Raw genomic sequence first — 19,379 nt, forward strand, 5'->3', positions numbered from 1 at the left:
AAATCAGATCTATGTTGAATGAATGAATAAGGCAGGGAGTCAGACAGGAAGGAAAAACCTGGACCTCCCTGCCGCCTCTCCAACCATCCTGGGAACCATCAAGTCTGTCACTGGGGAGGGAACTGGGTGGCAGTCCCAACGTCGCGGGCGTGGTGGTGCCGGGACCCGCCCCATCTCATCTTCGGCCGGGGGTGTGGGGCGGTGACTCCCTTGCAGGGAGCCAGGCACCCTCCGCGCCCTGAGAGGGCATGCGCCCCTCTGCCGGCAGCTGGAGCGCTGGGCACCCTCGGCCCTTGGAGTTGCCCAAGACGCCGGGTGACTCCTCCCCGGGGACCCTCCCCTTCTGGGGTGCGTCATTCTCCCTACCCCCGGGTCTCGACCCCGACGGCTTCTCGCTCGCGGGCCACGCCGGAGATAAGTCTCAGCCACCTGCTCTGGAGAGGAGGAGCCGGGGGCGCCCGTCCGCGCCCGCCCGCGCCCGCGCCCGCGCCCGAATCGGTGCGTGAGCCCAGGGCCCCATGGAGCCGTCGGTCAACAATGTCAGCTGCGAGAACGGTGCGTGGGGACCGAACGGGGACCAGGGGACTGCGCGCGTTCCCTTCCCCCACCACTCCGTGTCCTCTCCTGCCAGGGCTTGGGGGTGGGGGTGGGGTCAGCACGAGCTGTCCCCCACCTACTTCTCAGGCCGGTGTTGGGAAGGAGCAGGGTTCTGGCTGACTTTCCCCATCTTGGGAGCTGGGTAGCTGAGGGAGCAATGGGAGAAAGGGGCAAACGGGAAGGGAGAGGGCGGAGGCGGGAGTTACTGGTTGCAGCAGGTCGACCTAGAGGCTGGGGGATCCCGGGTTTCCTTTAATGTACAGTTGCTTCAGATTTTTAGTTCCTGCCCAGTTCTGGCTGTGTCCGTGGGGCCCACCAAAGACAGGGGCACCCCTAAACCACACATACCTTTTAGAAAAAGGTGACAAAGAACAACCCAGGAAAGGATAAGGAAAGACTCTTGGCTTTACTCTGACTTCTTACCATGAACGGGAAAGTGGACTAGGCTCTTTACTTGCATGATCTCATTTAATCCTTACCACAACTCTCGAAGACAGGCAGATATTATTACCTTACTGTCTCCATTCTGGAGATAGAGAAACTGAGGCAGAAAAGTCTGCTAACTTGCTCAAGATAATACAGAGGGGAAATGGGATATGGAACTAGGATTCTAACACCTGTACTCATACCACTATGCGCAACTCCTTTCTGGGTATATCTCTATTCTCCTACCTCATCTTGGAATTGTGGCCGGTGGGATATCCCTGTTGCTCTAACTTCTCGTCTCCAGTGAAGCTTTCAAAGCTGGCCGGTTGGGTGTTGGCGGGCTTTGGTTTCCTGACCACCAAGGTCATTTGTTTTTAGCCTCACCTTCTCCTGGGGACGAATATGTTCCCCAGTCCTGGAAGAGAAGCAGGAATCATCTGGCCCAACACCCATTTGTCAGATGATATGCTCCTCAGAACTGGGTTTCCTGTGGCCATCAGCCCTCTCTCTCTTTCTCTGTATCCCTTTGGGAGAACTGGACTCAGTGGAGGGTGCTGTGCCGTTGGGTGCTTCAGGTCTCCCCAAAACATCCAAACCCACAGTGCGCCCTTAGGCTCCATCTGCTGGAGATGCTCCTTCAGGAGGGCGGAGGACAAACGTGGGAATGAGCTTGACCTTCCTCTTGGGAGTCGCCACGCTTGGCCGACATCCCCCCAGGCTCGGGCTCATTTCCTGGGCTCAGGGAAATCCCCAGACTTGACTCTTGTCCTAGATGAGGAACAGGAATGAGTAGTCAGAGCAAATGTGATTAGGAACTGAGCGTGGCTTCTTGTCTCATCCCGTGATTGTGACACAGGTGTTGGAAAGAGAGATCTCCCAATGCAAAAAACACATAGGTGTCTCCTGGTGGGTTCCAGACCCAGATGCCATTGGGGTTTTGTATGGCACAAGCTAGTCCTTCCCCTTCTCAGGGCCTCAGTTTCCCCAATTGAAAGTAAAGGTTCGATGGGCTGTCTTCTAAGGGCTGTCCCACCCAGTTCTGCTGTTACGTGCTTCTCTAAAAGAAAGGTGAACATTCCACCAGGATGCCACTCTGTGCTCTAGGTATGCCCAAACCGGAGCTGCCTGACCTTGGATTTGGGCTCCTTTCTAGTTCAGGCCCGGAGTCCTATCCTGGTCCACAGAGAAATGCCTGGCCCAGGCTTCCATCCCTGGCACAGGCGCTGAGTCTTTGTGACACACAATTAGAAAAAGACCTTCTACCACCAGAGGTCACAGATGCAAATGCTGCCCAGGAACCAAGCACATAATAAAAATGACTGAATGGAGCTGGGTCTGGACTCTGGGACATTGCAAAGAGCATGTCCTGTCTGGGGCAGGGTTCGGGGGGCGGTAGGCAACACTATTCAGTGGCCGCCAGTTGTTTCAGTGGGGAGGTGTGCCCAGCAAGTTAACCAGAAACTGAATTTTCATGGGAAATCTGATTTTTAAATGTTGGTAACAAATTCCTATTTTAAAATAATCTTCAAGAAGCCAAATGAAACCCCACAGTCGTTGCTGCCTGTTTTGTGGGGTGCATGTGATGGTTAAGAGCATGGGCTTTGGCATTAGATAGGCTTGGGGTCTAACTCTGGCTTCACCACTTACCACCCATGTAGCCTTAGGCAGGTTATGGAAGTTACCGGGGTCCCGGTTTCTTCAGCTAAAACCCTGGACGTGATAAGAAGGCTCATGAAAAGCCCCAGAGCAGAGGGCCTCATAAGTACACACTGAAGGACTATTAGCTGTGCTTTGTACTTTTTTTTATTGAACTCAGGCAGCTTTGTTCTTCTGATTAAAGGTCTGCCCCTCATGCCCAAGTTTGTCCCATGTCCTTGGTGTTTGTGCCAGGTCAAGCAAGGGTGGGCTGACTCTGGGACATGAGGGCTGATTCAGACTCTCACAGACTCTAGGACTTGGAAAGCAAGGTAAAGACAGATTCCATATGGGGTGGCAGGGACATACATCCCTTCTGAGGCCTGAAGACTGGCCCCAGCCTCTGAGCATAAGCACCAGAGGTCTTCGAAGTAAGGCCTGGGAATTGTCAGTTCTAACAAACTGGACCCTCTTATGTAACCATCCTCAGACCTAGAAAGGGCTGTGGACTCTCTAACCTCACTGCCTCCTGTTACCTGTCAGAGGTCTCCCTTGTGGCTGCAGTTAGGGGGGGAAGAGGACTCAGGGAGGGAGAATTCCTGTGTGATCCTGAGCTGTTGGAGGCCACGGGCCCTGTGGAGGGCAGGAAGTTAGATTCAATGACACCTAAGAGCTTGAGGGCCCCAGCCTGAGGTGGGGGGCATCAGTATAGCTGGGTAGTTACATGCTAGGGTTCTGGAGTCAGACCATCTGTGTTCTTAGGCAAGGTACCTGACCTCTCAGGGCCTCCATTTCCATACCTAGGAAATGGGATTGAAAGACAGCATTTATCTGACAAATCGTTGTAAGGATTTGATGAGTTCACACAAATAAAGCCCTAGCCTGGAGTAAGCACTCAGTGGATGTTAACTGTTCTTTTTAGGTAGGTGCCCAGTATATGGATGGAGCCCGCCAGTAGCTGAAGCTCGGGGTCTGAAACAGTGGTCAATTTCAATCTTTTTAAAGTGTGCAAATGTCACCAGCGTGACTCTCTCACTATGGTCTTCCCTTCTAGGTTCCCTGCTCACCCTATACTGCTCCTCCCAACAAGTCCTGTGTCAGATTGTTGGTGACCTCAGCCCCCAGGTACTCAGCAATGTCACCTCTACCAGCTGGCAGGAGAGGTTCAGGAAGAACTACAGCTTCTACGTCGGCCTGGGTCTGGCCTTCCTGTCCAGCTTCCTCATCGGCAGCAGCGTCATCCTCAAGAAGAAAGGCCTCCTGCGACTGGTGGCCTCGGGGGCCACACGGGCTGGTAGGCTCCTGGGGGTGGGTGGGGAAGAGGTGCCGGGCAGCTGAGCCCTCAGCCAGCCCGGTGAACCTCCCTTCACAGGGGCCACTGCAGCCGTTTGCGAGCCTAGTCTAGGTGGGCACGCAGGCTCATTGTCAACCCCACTGGGAATCCAATCCATCCACAGGAGACCTTTCTTTATAATCCAGTATATCCTGAGAACTTCATGATTAGTTCATTGGGATGAAAACAGGGAAGGGTCTCAGGGTCAAGAATCAGAAACCCCAGGTCTAGTCCTGGTTTTGTTTCTCACCAGTTGTGTCATCGTAGGCAACTGGTACGGCACAACTTCCCCACAAAATAGGAATATAGATACTTCTTCCCAGAACAAAGTCAGACATCAGTGTGTCTTCACTTACTATGGCATTGAGCTCCCTTATGGGCTACAAAAGAATTGCTGAGTCTCTGTCCACAGGGATTTGCTTGTTTGGAAAATAAGATGTGTATCCATGAAACAATTCTTAAGAAGTGGAGTCATGAGTAAAAGAATTCATTCATTTCATTACCATTCATTGCGTACCTGATGTGTGCCAGGTGCCATGGAAGACATAAGAACACAGTGACCTTGTGGGACATTGAGTCCAGTGGGAGAGACAGGCAAGTCAATAGGCAATGGTCCCATAGAGTGTTAAGGTCTATCACGTAGAAAACAGAATGCTATGGCAATATTGTGGGGGGCATGTAAAGCCCAGGCTTGGGGGTATGGCTAGGGGAGGTTTTCTGTAGAGGTGATCTGGAAACTGAGACCTAAATAACGAGGAGATAACAAGATGAAGAGGGAAAGAGGAGGACATAGTGTTCTAGGCGGAAGGAATAGCATGTGCAAAGGCTCAGAGGTGAGAGAGCATGAGTGATGTATTAGAAACTGAGCACAGTTCAGGATGGCTGAAGCATGGAAGAGGGGTAATAGATGGGGTTGGGGCCAGATCATGACAGGTCTTGTAAACTGGGCTCCTGAGTCTGAGGGCAATTAGAAGTGACTGAAAGGCTTTCGGCAGGCGAGTGACACAGTCCAATTTACGATGTGAGAAGATCCCTGGTGGCTGGGTGTAGAATGGATTAGGGGATAAGATGGAGGCTGGGAGACCAGTTAGGGGAGAGAGACGACAGAACTCTGTCTGGGCCTGGGAAACAGTCGTGGGAATGGGACAAGTGGTAGAGTCTAGAGATAGCTTTTGAAGGTAGAACTTACTGGGTTTGGTGTTGACTGTCTCCAAGGGATGGTAAAAACACGAGTCAAGGATGACACAGCTTTCTGACTTGAGCAACTGGGGAGATGAGGGTACTATTTTCTGAGATGAATAATGCAGGAGGAGCAGGTTTATGGGAAGATGATGTGTTCAAGTTCGGACATGTTCAATTTAATTTTCTGCCATTTCAATATCTTCTGAGATTTCAACCCTTAGAGTAAAATTCTTTCAGAGCCTTTGACTTTTCCGGGAGATTTTAATTCCTTTAGGAACCTAAAGACCTTCGTAGAAAAATGGGAATTCACAAAAAGTGGCATACAATTTTTGGATTTTCACAGAAGTGTCTAAAACCTATCCATTATCATTACCATCATCATCATCATCATAGCTGCTGTCATTGAGTATTGACTAAGCACCAGGCTCTGAGTCCATCATGTGAACAAAACAGACACAATCCTTGGCTTCATGGAGCTTCCATTTTAGTGGGAGAAATGCCAGAAAATAAACAGATCAAGTCACATTATAAATAACAATTGTCACGAAAAAGAAGAGCTGGGTTTGACGAAAAAAAAAAGCCCAACGGGGAAATAATCAAGACAAGGGGTCATCGAGGCAGGTTTCAGGGACGGCAACATTCAAGCAGAGACCTGGAGAGTGAATGTAGATTCAAGCAAATATCATTAAGGAGACTATTGCAGACATGGAAAAGCATGTGCGATGGCCTCAGGGCCAAAAAGACTTCATTACTTTTGAAGAAGTAAAAGAAAGCCTGAGTGGCTAGATTGTAGTAAGAAGAGTGGCAGGACATGCCTTTGGAGAGGTGAGCAAGGTCAAGCTACGAACAGGCTTATGAAGGACTCTGGTCTTTATCCTAAGAGTATTAGGAAGGCATTAACCAGCTGTAAGCGGAGGAGAGACATAATCGGATTTACATTCTTAAAAGACCACTGGCTGCTATGAAAGGAATGGATTATAAAGGGAGGAGAGATAAAGCAGAGGAACAAGGGGAGGCCGCTGCTTCAACCCAGGCCCGAGGTGACATGCCTTGGAGTAGGGTGGTGGCAGTCGAGTAGATACATATGAGATGCTTTTTAGAGATGGAATCAGCAGGATGGACTGGATGCAGAAGGTGGAAGAGTGGGAAGTGTCAAGGGTGATTCCCTGGCTTCTGGCTTAGGTCCCTAGGTGCATCGAGGTGCCAGGGACTGAGATTCATTTGGTGGGTGGATGGGGAGCGTTTAAAATCAAGAGTTCCATTTAGAACAGAGTTTGATGCCTGTGAGAGAGCCAAGTGATGTCAAATTAACAACTAGATATACATCTGGGCTCAGAAGAAAGGATCAGGGTACATATATGACATAGGAACACCAGCACATACATAGATGGGATTTAAAACTCGGGGAGCAGATGGACTCACCCAGGAAAGGGCCGAGAAGCAAGCCCAGAGGACTCACATATGTTGAACCCTTAGAGACTGTGAAGCGAAGGTAGAGACAGGAAAGGTGTGTGCGAAAGTGTGGCCAAGCTCTAACTTTGTGTCCCTTTCCTTCTATAGTGGACGGAGGCTTTGGCTACCTGAAAGATGCAATGTGGTGGGCTGGATTTCTCACCAGTAAGTGGGGTTTTTGCTACCAATGAAAGTGACCTATTGATGGCAGAGGCAGCGCTGGAAGGAGGGGTGGATGGGGCATTTCTGTCTCTTGCACAAAGTGTGAATCTGAGGCCCAGATTCCTAGGGGGGAAACCTTGACAGTCTTTGTTGGTAGAACATCTTACCTGGATCTCAGATCACTTTCTCAACCCAAAGTCAGTCTTTCATCCATGAAGCATCTATTTTCAGAGATATAGGTACGGAGCTGGTGATGATAAATGTGTAACACGGCTCCCCCGCCTTTCCCGTGTTCGACCTACCCTCTCTGGCTTTCAAATGCTAATTCTTTTAGATGGAAAATTAGCGAGTTTTCAATTTATAACCCCCAGTCTTAGCCGGAGTTATCACATTCATCATCTGCTTTCATGCTGCTTTCTCTACCAGCAGAGAGACAGAAAAAGCGCTTGCAGGAGTCTGCAAACTAGAAACCGAAATGGGGAGAATTACACCCTTTAAGAATGACTTTCTAACCACCTGTTTGTCAGTCTAGACGACCCACAGTTCCTCTGGGAAAGATGCTCTATGGACCATTTGGTCCCTGGAGAATCAACAACTGTAACCGTTTCTTAATTTGATAATTAACACTTTCTAGAAAGTGTTACAGACCTAACACTGGCAGTGCCTGAGACACACCTGACCATGCCTGGACTAGAAGCCAGGCGACCTCAAGAAAAGATGGTGTCTACCCATGACCCTGTCATGTGACTGTGAACTCTGGGCCGAGCGTCTCCATCTTTCAAACGGAAGGATGTGATCAGGATGGGCTGGGCCTGACTTTCTGATCAGATTCTGCAGGGAGAGAGCTTGAAGATCAGGATTTTAAGGAATGCTGCTCTGGGAGTCTATGAACGGTGGAGCACTGAATGACGCCATCTCTACCCAGATTCACTTGGGCTGTAGATGGAGAATCCGACCCACCCTAGCCTTTTTTCTTCTCTCTTAATTTCCTAGTGGCTGCTGGAGAAATTGCCAACTTTGGGGCCTACGCATTTGCTCCTGCGACAGTCATCACACCTCTGGGAGCGCTGAGTGTCCTCATAAGGTTATTGTCACCTCTCTTGCTGTCTCTGGCTCCTTCCGGTTTGCAGTGTGTTGAGGTCTGGAACTGCCAAGTGGGGTCAACTGCCACTCGTAATGGGACTTGGGTTTGTCGCTGCTCCCAGAAGGAGGCAGTGTGCTGTTCAGAGCTCTGGCTCCCTGGGTTGTTTGCCGCCAGTTGCTCTAGCATCCCCTCGACTGACTGGGCAATGGAGGGGCAGGCCACGTCCAGGCCAGTGGGAAGGGCTTCCACTGCCACAGACTGCATGTCTCGTGTCAGTGTTTTGGTGCCTCAAATTGGAGAAGTGTACAAGTTCAAAGCTTGAGCCAGAGATTACCACTCCCTGAGTCCTCACCTTAGCTCTACCACTTAATAGTTACGTTACTATGTGCACGTCACTTAAACACCCTAAGCCTCAGTTTCCCCATCTGCTAAATGGGGATGCTAATGACACCTATCTGAAGGCATTGTTGTAAGGACCAAATGAGATAATGCACAGAAAGTGTATAGTCAGAACTGGCACTGCAGAATAACCATGGTTAACGTATATGGAGGGCTTACTATGTGCTAAATGTTCTAAATGTATTCCGTGTATTAACTCATTTAATCCTGCCAGCATCCTGACTAATTAGAAAGCAGGGGACACCTGAGGCCGAGAGAGGTTAAGCAACTTGGCCAAGGTCACCGGGTCCCAAGAGGCTAGTCCAGGACCCACACCCAGGCAGACTAATGTCAGAGTCCAGATGGTTAACCACACACCACGTTGCCTTGCAAATATTTGATAGTTTTAAAAATAACTGATACTAATATGTGTGTTTCCATTGCCCCATTCCTCCTGAGCTACAAATAGCTCTTCTGTGGGGGTCCTGAAGCCCCATTTGAAGCTGGTTCTAATTGACTTAACCCCGGAGCCCAGGTAATCCCAGCCAACCACACTCAGTACCCATAATTTCCTGTTTCGTTTTACCATCTTGATGACAACTTTGCAACATTTACACAGCAAACAAATAAACAAACAAACAGAGCCATGACTCACACTGCACAGCTGGCTAACATCATCCTGACACCACTATCACAGATCTGATTACAAATTCCCACCCCTGGGAAGTTGGGAGAGGTGGGAATCCAGTCCTCCAATGTATGACCTCTGTCTAAGCTAATGCCACCAGACTCTCTTGAAAGGGCATTGTGGGTAAAATGTTTTGGGTAGTTTTAGAGGAAAGAAGGGAGACATCCAGAGGAGCTTGGACGTCAGTCCCCTCTCTCCTAACACCTCTAACAGGGACTTTTGAGGCTCTTGGGTCCTAGGTCAGCCAGCAGACTTTTACCCCAAACTAATGCCACCTTTGTAAAGAAACAGAAGTGTGCCTTGCCAATTACATCTGCCTTGCCCAATTTCCCTCCTTCCTTCCCTCACCTTTGCTGGCTCATCTAGAAGATGTGAGGGGAATGAAAATCACATCACCAAGGAACAGCAAGGAACTAGAGGTATTTTGCCCAGAAAAGAGGAGACTCGGGAAAGTCACAAGAATTTTCTTCATTTAGGTGTAGAGGAAAAACCATAAGCTTTATAAATGAGACTGAACTGGAACTCAAATCCTGGTTCTGCTGCTCACCAGTCGTATGACCTGACCAAATTATTTTAACTTCTATGAGACTCAGTTTCCTCATCTATAAAATGGGGATAGTATATTTTACTTCTCAACTCTTTGAGAAGTAAAATATGCTGGTGAGACAATAAATGGAAAGTTCCTAGCCTAATACCTAGCATGTAATATGTGCCCAAGACGCGGTGCCTATAATTGTTATTGTGGTTGTTGATATTGGCATACACAAATGGCGATAGGAATAGATTTGTTCTGTATGGCTCAAGGAACAGAAACGGGACAGTGAGTAGAAATTCCCATACTTTTGGTGAATAATTAGAATGTACCTACAACGTATTCATTTGCCTTGGGAAGGGGTGAGCTACTTGCCACCAGAGGTATACAACCCAAGACTGAAAGCCATCTGTTTGCAACGTTAAGAGAAAATGAGCTCATCAGGTAGGAAGTTAGACAAGAGTGCTTTGAAGGGGTCTTCCAACTTTTATGTTTTGGGACACCTTCAGTCTCTAAAAGGAAAGCAACTCACAGGTACATATGCTGTCAATCCCTCCATCACACACTGTAACCTTCCCGTAAGTAAGTTTCTATTTCAGATGGCTTTGGTGGGGGGTGGGGGAATAACTAGAAAATCTTCCATATGAGAGAGTAATGAGTTCTCTGTGAGCACTTGCTCAGCCCCCATTTCTCTTCAGGACGCTGGGACAGACATGGCCACCTAATCCCTTTCTCCCATTTCCACGTTCAGTGCCATCCTTTCCTCGTATTTTCTGGGAGAGAGTCTGAATCTGCTGGGAAAGCTGGGCTGTGTGATCTGTGTGGCTGGCAGCACAGTGATGGTGATACATGCCCCTGAGGAAGAGAAGATCACCACTGTCGTTGAGATGGCTGCCAAGATGAAAGACACAGGTAGGTTCCAAGCCACCAGCGAGTGGGAAAGCGCTGGAGGATGAACCATGCGGAAGGGCTGCTTGGGTTCAGAGCATCTCAGGCGCTGCCACCTGGAGGAGAAGGCAAGCTAAAGAAAAGGTGGGCTGGGGCTAAAGCCAGTTTACAGGCTTCCCAGCCTGATATATAGAGAGTGATACCATTTATTGTTTCTTATGTGCCAAGCACCGTTCTAAATGCTTTATATGCATTGTCCTAGTCAGTTCGGGCTGCTATCACGGAGTACCGTAGACTGGGTGGCTTATAAACAACAGACATTGATTTCTCACTGTTCTGGAGGCTGGGGAGTCCATGATCAAGGTGCCGGCAGATTCCGTGGCTGGCGAGGGCCTTGCTTCCTTCTTCATACATAGCCATCTTCTCACTGTGCCCCACATGGTAGAGGGGGCGAGCTCTCTGGGGTCCCTCCTAGAAGGGTACTAAGCCCAGTGGTAAGGGCTCCACCCTCATGACCTTAGCTCCTCCCAGAGGCCCGTCCTCCACACCATCACATTGGGGATCAGGTTTCAATGTATGCATTGGGCGGTGGGACACATTCAGTCTTACAACGTACATTATTTCATTTAATCCCACAAAAAAAGCTCTCTGAGGAAGCTATTATGATTAACGCTATTTTACAAGCGAGGGAATGTGCCTCGGGTGATCGATCTCCCTCCTCTGCTGAAGGGTACATCGTGTTCGCTGTGCTTCTGCTGGTGTTCTGCCTCATCCTCATCTTCGTCATCGCCCCGCGTTATGGCCAGAGGAATATCCTCGTTTACATCGTCATCTGCTCTGTGATCGGCGCCTTCTCTGTGTCTGCCGTCAAGGGTCTGGGCATCACCATTAAGAACTTCTTCCAGGGGTTGCCGGTGGTGCACCATCCCCTGCCCTACATCCTGTCCCTCATCCTGGCACTTTCGCTCAGCACGCAGGTCAACTTCCTCAACAGAGCACTGGACATTTTTAATACCTCCCTGGTGTTCCCCATCTACTACGTGTTCTTCACCACGATCGTGGTCACCTCTTCCATCATCCTCTTCAAGGAGTGGCGCAGCATGTCTGCTGTGGACATCGTGGGCACCCTTTCTGGCTTTGTCACTGTCATCCTGGGTGTGTTCATGCTTCACGCTTTCATAGACCTGGACATCAGCCGGACCAACTTGCCCCACATGCACAAAAACCCGCCCCCCACTCCTGCCCCAGAGCCCTCTGTCATTAGACTAGAAGACAAGAATGACCTTGTGAACAATATAGGACTCTCCAGTACCCCATCGCCAGAAGTAAAGCCCAAAGTATTTATAATCCATTCTTAAAGCTTGGAATACATGAGCAAGAGGACGGGCCCTATGGGACAGCCTGACGTCCCCGTCTCAGAGCCACCTGGTTATTTTCAGCACAACTGTTACCAATGGGCCCTCTTTTCTGAGATGTTCATTTATACCTCATCACTGTCTCCAGGAGAAAAATCCCTACCCAGGGAGTGGTGGTGGCAGAACTTCCTGGAAACAACCTCAGTGACCAAAATCCCCTACTTCCATCATTGCCAGCAGGTCCCTCGGACCTCCCTTCTCACTTGTTTCCTTGGTGCCATCTCTGTTGTTGGGAACAAGATAGACTTTGACCCGTTGAATGTAGCATGATCTAAGAACTTCCTGAGATGTTGGTCGTCAGGAAATCCTTAGCATTAGTTCTCCTGAGATTGACTTGCCATTCCTTAGCCCAAGGATGAAGTGAAGCTGGCTCCCTGAGGTGCAGAAAGCAATTCGCCATGCCTCTCCATCCAGAGCTGACAGACACAGCTAGTGAAAAATGTCTGGCTGCTTTTGCCACTTCCTCTTCAGAGACAGAAGCAAGACCTGAGCTGACCTTCTTACTGTGAAAGCCACCTGATTGTCTCAGGGAACCATTTCCACCACCGTCCCCACTCCCCAGGCACTCCAGCCCTGAGGTCAGCATCTTTGTTCCCCTCACTCCGCCCCCATGCCGACCCCTTCCCTCTCTATATTCATACAAGGAGTCAGTCGCTGAGACATCTGGGCAATTATCTCAGAACTCAAAACGAGAGCAACCACAACAAAAATTGCTTCGCAGCCAAGCTCTGCTGGCCAAACCCAGTATTTCATTTTGCCTAACTCTGGAAAGAGAACAGCAGTTGCACTGCTGTAAAAAGTACCCTGTCTGTCAAGCTAGAATTTGGCAGAACGCACTTTCTTTTTCCTCAAGGAGTAAAGCAAAATATGACTTGGAGAGGTGGGGAAAGGGAAGAACAAAGTCAGAATTTGGCAGGAAGCAGCCCGATGTGGCTAACTTTTGTGTTTACTCTGGTTCCCAACCAACACTCCAGGTGGAGAGGGTTCTGGGTAATTGCTGGGCTCCAGCCTTAGAGGCTCGGCCAGTGAAACCACTTTTGGATTTCAGCGACCACCAAGTAGAGTGTCGGCTTGGCACAGATGCCTTCTGGCTGCTGACCAGATGGCCCCCAAATCCCCAGCTGATGTGCTGCCCACCTTGGGAAGCAGCGTGTCATGATGCTCCAGCACCACCTGCTTTGGGGACCGCCTTTGGTCCCTTCACATTTGGCCAGAGGCATTCAAAAAACAAGAGCAGCTGGAGAGAAAGATAACTGATACCTTTCCCTTCCTGTCTTCTTTCTAGCTGCAGGAGTGTGGGAATTGGTGCAAGCACCATTGAAAGGGAAATAAGGGAGCCAGTCTCTCTGTAAAAAGGGAAGTCTTGATCCTCAGCCCCCAAGTTGGTGCCATGCTTCCCCTGTGTAACGCCATACCTGCCCCTGTGTTTACGTCCCATGTTCTAAGCGCAGCCAAACCCAGGCCAAACGTGCTGGCCTTGAAGCTCCAAAGGTTCAGCTGACCAACAGTCCGGCTTCCTGCACCTCCAGCCTCAAATCCCCAGTGTTTAATGAATGTGGATTTGTCTGTAACTAAAATGAACGCGGCACTTTGGGTCTTGAGAATGGCAGCAATCTGAGGGGCCTGAGAGTGTGGTCTGCAAGGTCGAGAATAAAGACCTTCGAGTGTGTTTACGTTATACTTGTGTCTTAGCCTCCCTGGCACGTGGAGCAATGAAACTGGTTCCTTGAGTGCTGAGAAGCCAGTCCCCAGTCTCTGGAGGGTTGTGGCTTCCAAGGAGGTCTCTACAGTGGTTTTTCAGTCCTGGAAGGAGTAGGAAAGGCTGTTTTGGGAATAGTCAGGAGAAGATGCTCATCCCTTGTTAATGTCTGAGCCCTTAACGAGAAGCCTGGCACAAGCGCTTAGATCTTTAGGTGAATTCTCTCTTTAAGTCCTCAAAACCCCCCAAGGCAGCTATACTTTGATCCCCATTTTATATATGAGGAAAGGGTCTCAGGGAGGTTAAGTAATTGCCCAAAGTCACACAGCCAGGAAGCGTCAAGGTAGCTTCTGGCTCCAAGCCTGCAGTCTTAACTACCAGGGAGTGTGTGTCTCTCCGAAGACTAAATCTGTCCCCCACTGCATAGCCTGTTAGTGCGACCTGTTCCTTTCTTCCTGCGACCTGTGCTATCTCCCCGTGAGAGGTGGCTGTGGTCCTACTCCTCAGAGTACAGGGCACCCGTGCAGGCCCCGATGGACATCCTCAGCACGGAGCTGGCACTCACGAAACATTCACTGTATGAATGAAAGATATCATTCCAAATAGTTCTTCTTTTCCCAAACTCTTGGGCACCAGGGCTCAACCCAGAACAGATCCTAATAGAACCTCAAATGTTAAGCACAGCAACTCGAAACCTGACGTAGCCAGCAGTCTCTGATCACTTAGCCTGTGTTAGGCACAGCTGGATGCTTTCACGTAGGGCATTTCACTAATGATCATGACACTTTAGAGGTAGGTATTCTCACTCCCAGTTCTGGAACTTACCTGCTCTCACTCATGCAGTAAGCAGCAGAGCTGGGATTTGAACCCAGGTCTGTCCAGTCAGGCTCAGTGTCTTATGCTGCTGACCAATGTGTGACTACCAACCCAGAGACTGGCCAACAGATGGACACAGTAGCTAGTCTGGATGACAGTGTTAGGTGGGCATGGGTATTTAGGTGGGGGGTAACTTCATGAGCAAGCCTTTTAGTAGTCAGGACCTCTGTGTTTGATGCCTTTGCAGTCCCTTTGAGGCAAACTCATCACTACTATGAAAAGTTAGCAAAATATAATCTGATATCAAGGATCCTTCCCGGGGCTTTTGTGAGGATTAAATGAGATCAAGTAGCACTCAGCGCCTAGCATGTGTTAAACACTCAGTGAATGTTAGCTGCCATCACGGTTATTATGGTTGTGTCTCCTAGAGAACCTCAGAATGGAAGTGGGGATCAGATGAATGAGGGTGGGGTCTTTCTTCGGACTGGGAAGCACTAGTGGAGGTGAGCTGTTATCACCCAGGGCTCTGGAGTCAGAAAGCACACCCAGCCCTGGCCGGAGCTCTGGCAAGTCCTCCCCTCTGTGAAGTGCATGGTCCCTAGCGATAAGATGAGAGCAGAGGGTCTCAGCTGTCTCAGAACACAGATCAGGGAATCCTCAGACTCATTTATGCCTTTAGGAACCTAAGATCTAATTAAACTAGACCAGCCTATGTCCAAGTGCAAAGACAAACAGCCCCTCCGACTGGTCCTGGGGAGACCCAAGGCTTCTGTGTAGCTCAGCGTCTTCCATTGCAGCCTGATAGGCTGGACTGACAGTCTTTGTGGGCACTCTTCTTCTGAGTCCTCATGTGACAGATCCTCTCCAGGCTGAGCAGGACATTGAAATAAACAAGAATTGCCGAACCAGACAACATTTCAAATGACAATTTATTTTAATTAAATATAAACAAGGAAAAAAGGCACCATGGCCCATTCAAGTATTTTGCATAGATGTATAAATTTTGTAAACAATTAATAGGTGAACGAGAGAGAAGAGGATCTGTTTCCCACGAATAATCTCCCCAAAAAAAGAAAATTCACATTGCCCTGGATCCCAGACACATACATACACATAGTGGATGGTGTGAGAGGATGCGGGGAAGGGTAACTTAGGGGGCGCTTGGCTTGGATTCTGCAGAACCCCTCTTAGCACCTTCCAGTTGGTATTTCCTTGGCTTTCTTATTAGGTGTCCAGCAGAGCTGTTATACACACAGTTAATACAACCACTGACTTTAGAACTGGTCCTCAATTTAAATATGTAAGTCTTCCATCCCCTCTCCCACATAACAAATTTGGACATAGCTAAGGGGGGCGGGGGCTTTGGATTATTGCAAGGAATGGTAAGGGACTACTGCAATAGGGGGAAGGGGCTACTGCAACACCATGAGGTCTGCAAGTGTCTCAGAACTGGGGCAGGAAGGGACTTGGCTTTTATAGGGAGAAGTAAACAAGTCTAAAAGAGAACCCAGGGCAAGCAGGTAGTTACGACTGGGAGCCAGGTGCCTGGGCCAAAGCTCCCACTGAGACAGGGAGCCAGGCGCTATCTCCCTTGGGTCCCCTGAGGTTTACATTTCAGAGATGGCTCCCAGGCTCTTAAAAAAAACATTTCCAGGGTTGTAAAACTGGCAGAAGGCTAAATTAGCTTTTAAAAAGATTTATATGCATCTCCATCTGAACAAAGGGCTGGTCAACTCACTCCACCAAGGCTTAATTAAGCCCCTTTCCTCCGTCCCTCCCCCCCAGACTCTGAACTGGGACCCACTCTCAGCCTGAGCCAATACACAGCCCCTCTCCAAAAGGCTGAGCACGGAGACAGTGCTTGGCGGTGCTTCTTTCTAGCCAAGTTCACTCCTTCCTACAAAGGAAAGTTCTCTTCCCTCTGAGCAAAAGCTTTGGGAGACCTCGCAGCAGCGTTCTCTCTATTGCAATAGCTCCCTGCCCTAACCGCAATATTCCCTTCCCCAGGCTTGCAGTAATCCTTTCAAATCAAGTGCCCCCTTCCTGAAATCCGTATTTAGTTTTGTCACCTCAAAGCAGCACACGAGCCCAGGAGGGAGACGGGGGTGCACCATGGCAGGTCTTGCTCCTGGGCTTCGGCCTACAAGAATGACAGTGCCCGGCACCCCAAACAGAACCAGGAGGAAAACAGTCAGTAGAATCGGCTGCTAAAGTCTCTATCAGATTTTAACATGTGACCGTCTTCCAGTTCACAGTAGAATTTTATGGGATGGAGGGAAGGTGGTATTAAAATAATGGAAAACAAAAACACCAAGAAAGCAACAACCCAGGTCTCTTTCTGGTGTGGTTCCAGGGAGGGTGGATTTCGGGTTCAAAAGGCTCAAGTAGCCACAATGGCTGTGGCATTTCCCTTCCAAGCCTTCTACCTCCTGGTTTGGGGGGAAAGCTGGACAAGCCTCCGGACTGCCTGTGAGCCGTGGGTTTGGCTGTAAGGATCACGGGGGGTTTGTTTTCTTTTTTGCGGGGGTTGTTTTCCCCTTTCCTTTTCTGGGACCCAGCCTGGAGACCTGGGACCTTTGGAGTAGCACACTAAATGGCAGGGTGTCCCCTGACTTAATCCGGCAGCAAGGAGGAGGGACCATTGGTTATGGGGGACAACCAGGGCCTGTGTCGGGGAGCAAGGGGCATGAATACCGTGACTACCTGAGGGAAGAGAACCTCATTTTCCTGAGATCTTTCTAATCCACCCCCCATGTGTCCCCAGGTACAGATCCCACATCTCTCCCTTGTCTACAAACCCAGGAACATCTATTGAGCACCTACTGTGTGCAGAGAACTGTAAGGGGGCCCTGCGGTCGGGGTTGGGGAGTGAAAGCTCAAGCCTCTTCCTTGTATTGAGGTTTTCAAGAGTAAACAACTGCTCACTGCAGGAAGTGGGGGGGCCCCAGCCACACAGCACCTTTCTGGGGGTGGGAGGCAGTCCCAGAGAACATTCCAGTGACACAGCCCTCCTGCCCTGCCCCGGGGATGGTAGGACCCACTGCAGTGGCAGCCGCCAGTCTGTGTTGAGTTCTTTCTGTGAGGGCCAGATAAAGGCAGGGATCAGAGGAGGGAACAGAGGAAGTGGGTCCTAAACAGCCTGGTTGGCCCCAGCTCAGACTGTTCCATCAAGGCTGCTGACTGCTGCTTTTCTAGGGACCTCTAGAGACAGGTGTGCTCTCTGCTCAGGCAGCAACGGGCCTGCCTCAAGGGACGGGCTGGAGTTCCTAGGATGTCTACTCCCTGCACTGCACCTGCTGCTGCCCCCGGGGACTCCACTTTCCTTAGATTTAGGTCAGGAAGTAGGAGGGAGACCCTCACCCTGCTGAGGCCACAAAACACAACAGAAAATAAAGCCACGATGCCCACAGCCACGGCCCAAGTCTACTGAGGTCAATACTCTTGAGAACCAAGGTAGGCGCTCCATTGGCAGGACCCTGACTTGTAGGTCACTAGCACCAGATCCCCGGGACATCGGGACTGCTGAGGGTCCACCCTGCACAGCACCACACGTTATATGGGCCCAAGCGGGGAAGGAGAAATCAAAACCACGGGCGACTTGGAAAGTGCAGAAGCAAAAACAAAGGGCAACCAAGAATTATCGTTGAGTCAAGAGTCAAAACCTTTGGCATTACGGCTCAGAGGAGGCCTGGTGCTCCCCCTGCTGTCTACACTGCCTACAAATAGTACCTGTCTGAGTCAGAGTGACCCATGGAAATAAGGGGATATGAGAATTTGGGGAGTGGGGCGAGGAGGGGACTTGACTTGTTCACATGTGGCCGCAGAGCCAGAAGCTGTGATGTCAACCAAGCCCTGGGCAGGGCCACAGTTCTCAATCTCAGAGCTACAAAAAATGGGCCAGTGTCCAGCCTGTCTAGTCTGGGACCTTCTAGGAAGACAGACTCAATGGAAAGCTCTCATGCAAACCCTCCGCCATAGGACGAGGATGGATGGCTTCTCCAAGCTAAGTCCTCACCTGAAGGGCTAAAGGGGACTTTTCCCAGCTGGGCTCATCAGCTCGGACAGCCTGGGCCGTCCCTATTGGCATCTCTGAGGTGAGGGGCCAGTTGAAGGGAGGCTGGAGAAGAGCTGCCATTCGTCCTCTCCTGCGCTCCCCTCTCCCTACCCGGGGCTGTATATTGCACAAAACAACACTTGGATGCCTTCAGATAGAAGTCCCTCTGGGCCTCCAAGGAGGCCGAGGAGGTCTGAGTCCAGAAGGAGATTTTTGGAGATGCGGTGGTCCCAGGAGGAAGGCGGGAGGTGAGGAGGAGCTCAGAGGTGGCCAGACAGGCTTCTTCCAGAGGCCGTGGTGTTCAGATTCCTCAAGCAAAGGGAGCAGCCCTTAGACAGGTCTAGATTCTCGAGCTAGTCATCCCCACAGCCCTCTGTGATCTGTATTCAGGAACCTGTGGAAAGAGAGAAGGGAGGGAGAGAGACATCAGCTACCTGCTCCTCAGTGGGATGGATGGGCAGCTGGCCTCTTGCTTTTGACAGGCTGCAAGGGGAGACAGTCAACCAGCCCAGAAGGAGGGTTTCCCGGAGAAGTCTGTTGGCAAGCCTGCTCATCGATACCATAAACCCTCCATGGCGGTGCCCCCCGACCCTGAGCTGACAGCCATCCCCCTCTCTCCCCACAAAAGCTGCAGCACAGTCCACAGATTTCCCAGGGCCTCCTGGGGACACAGGGCGGTCTGCCATCTTTCTCACCTCCTCTCGGCCCAACTCCCAGGACTGGCAGCCAGAGGACACATCAGCCAAGGGAAGAGGTAATAAGAGGAGTCATGTGTGTACGTCCTACCACAGGCCGGCAGTTGACAAACTAACTGCTGGGACCTTCACAGCAACCTAAGGGAGCTGGCTCTGCTTATTGCCTCTTTCCAGAAAAGGAAACTGAGAAACAAGAGGGTGACCTGCTCAGGGCCTCCCAGCTGGTCAGTTGCAGATCCAAGTGTAAAGCCACCACAGTTCAGGCTCCAGGATATCACCTTTCACATGAAACCAAAAACCCTACCCACCCGTTTAAGGGACAGTTACGCAGGCGCCAAGAAAC

General features: G+C 50.2%; 2 protein-coding genes across 2 annotated transcripts in view; one reads left to right on the forward strand and one right to left on the reverse strand.

The window, feature by feature from the left end:
- The first annotated feature begins 246 nt into the window (after nt 1-246).
- Nucleotides 247-13,441, forward strand: NIPAL4 (NIPA like domain containing 4). Its single transcript, XM_033095589.1, has 6 exons — nt 247-555; nt 3,713-3,952; nt 6,734-6,790; nt 7,781-7,871; nt 10,221-10,381; nt 11,087-13,441. The coding sequence occupies exons 1-6, from the start codon at nt 519-521 to the stop codon at nt 11,713-11,715; spliced, it is 1,215 nt and encodes a 404-aa protein (XP_032951480.1). The 5' UTR covers nt 247-518; the 3' UTR covers nt 11,716-13,441.
- Nucleotides 13,442-15,198: 1,757 nt separating this feature from the next.
- The window catches only part of ADAM19 (ADAM metallopeptidase domain 19), a 77,727-nt gene continuing 73,546 nt past the window's right edge, over nt 15,199-19,379 (reverse strand). The window contains exon 23 of the mRNA XM_033096319.1: nt 15,199-18,735. Coding sequence (XP_032952210.1) covers nt 18,682-18,735 — 54 coding nt within the window. The 3' untranslated portion in view covers nt 15,199-18,681. The remainder of the gene's footprint in view (nt 18,736-19,379) is intronic.

Source organism: Rhinolophus ferrumequinum, chromosome 24 (assembly GCF_004115265.2).
Source record: "Rhinolophus ferrumequinum isolate MPI-CBG mRhiFer1 chromosome 24, mRhiFer1_v1.p, whole genome shotgun sequence".
NCBI lineage: Eukaryota > Metazoa > Chordata > Mammalia > Chiroptera > Rhinolophidae > Rhinolophus > Rhinolophus ferrumequinum.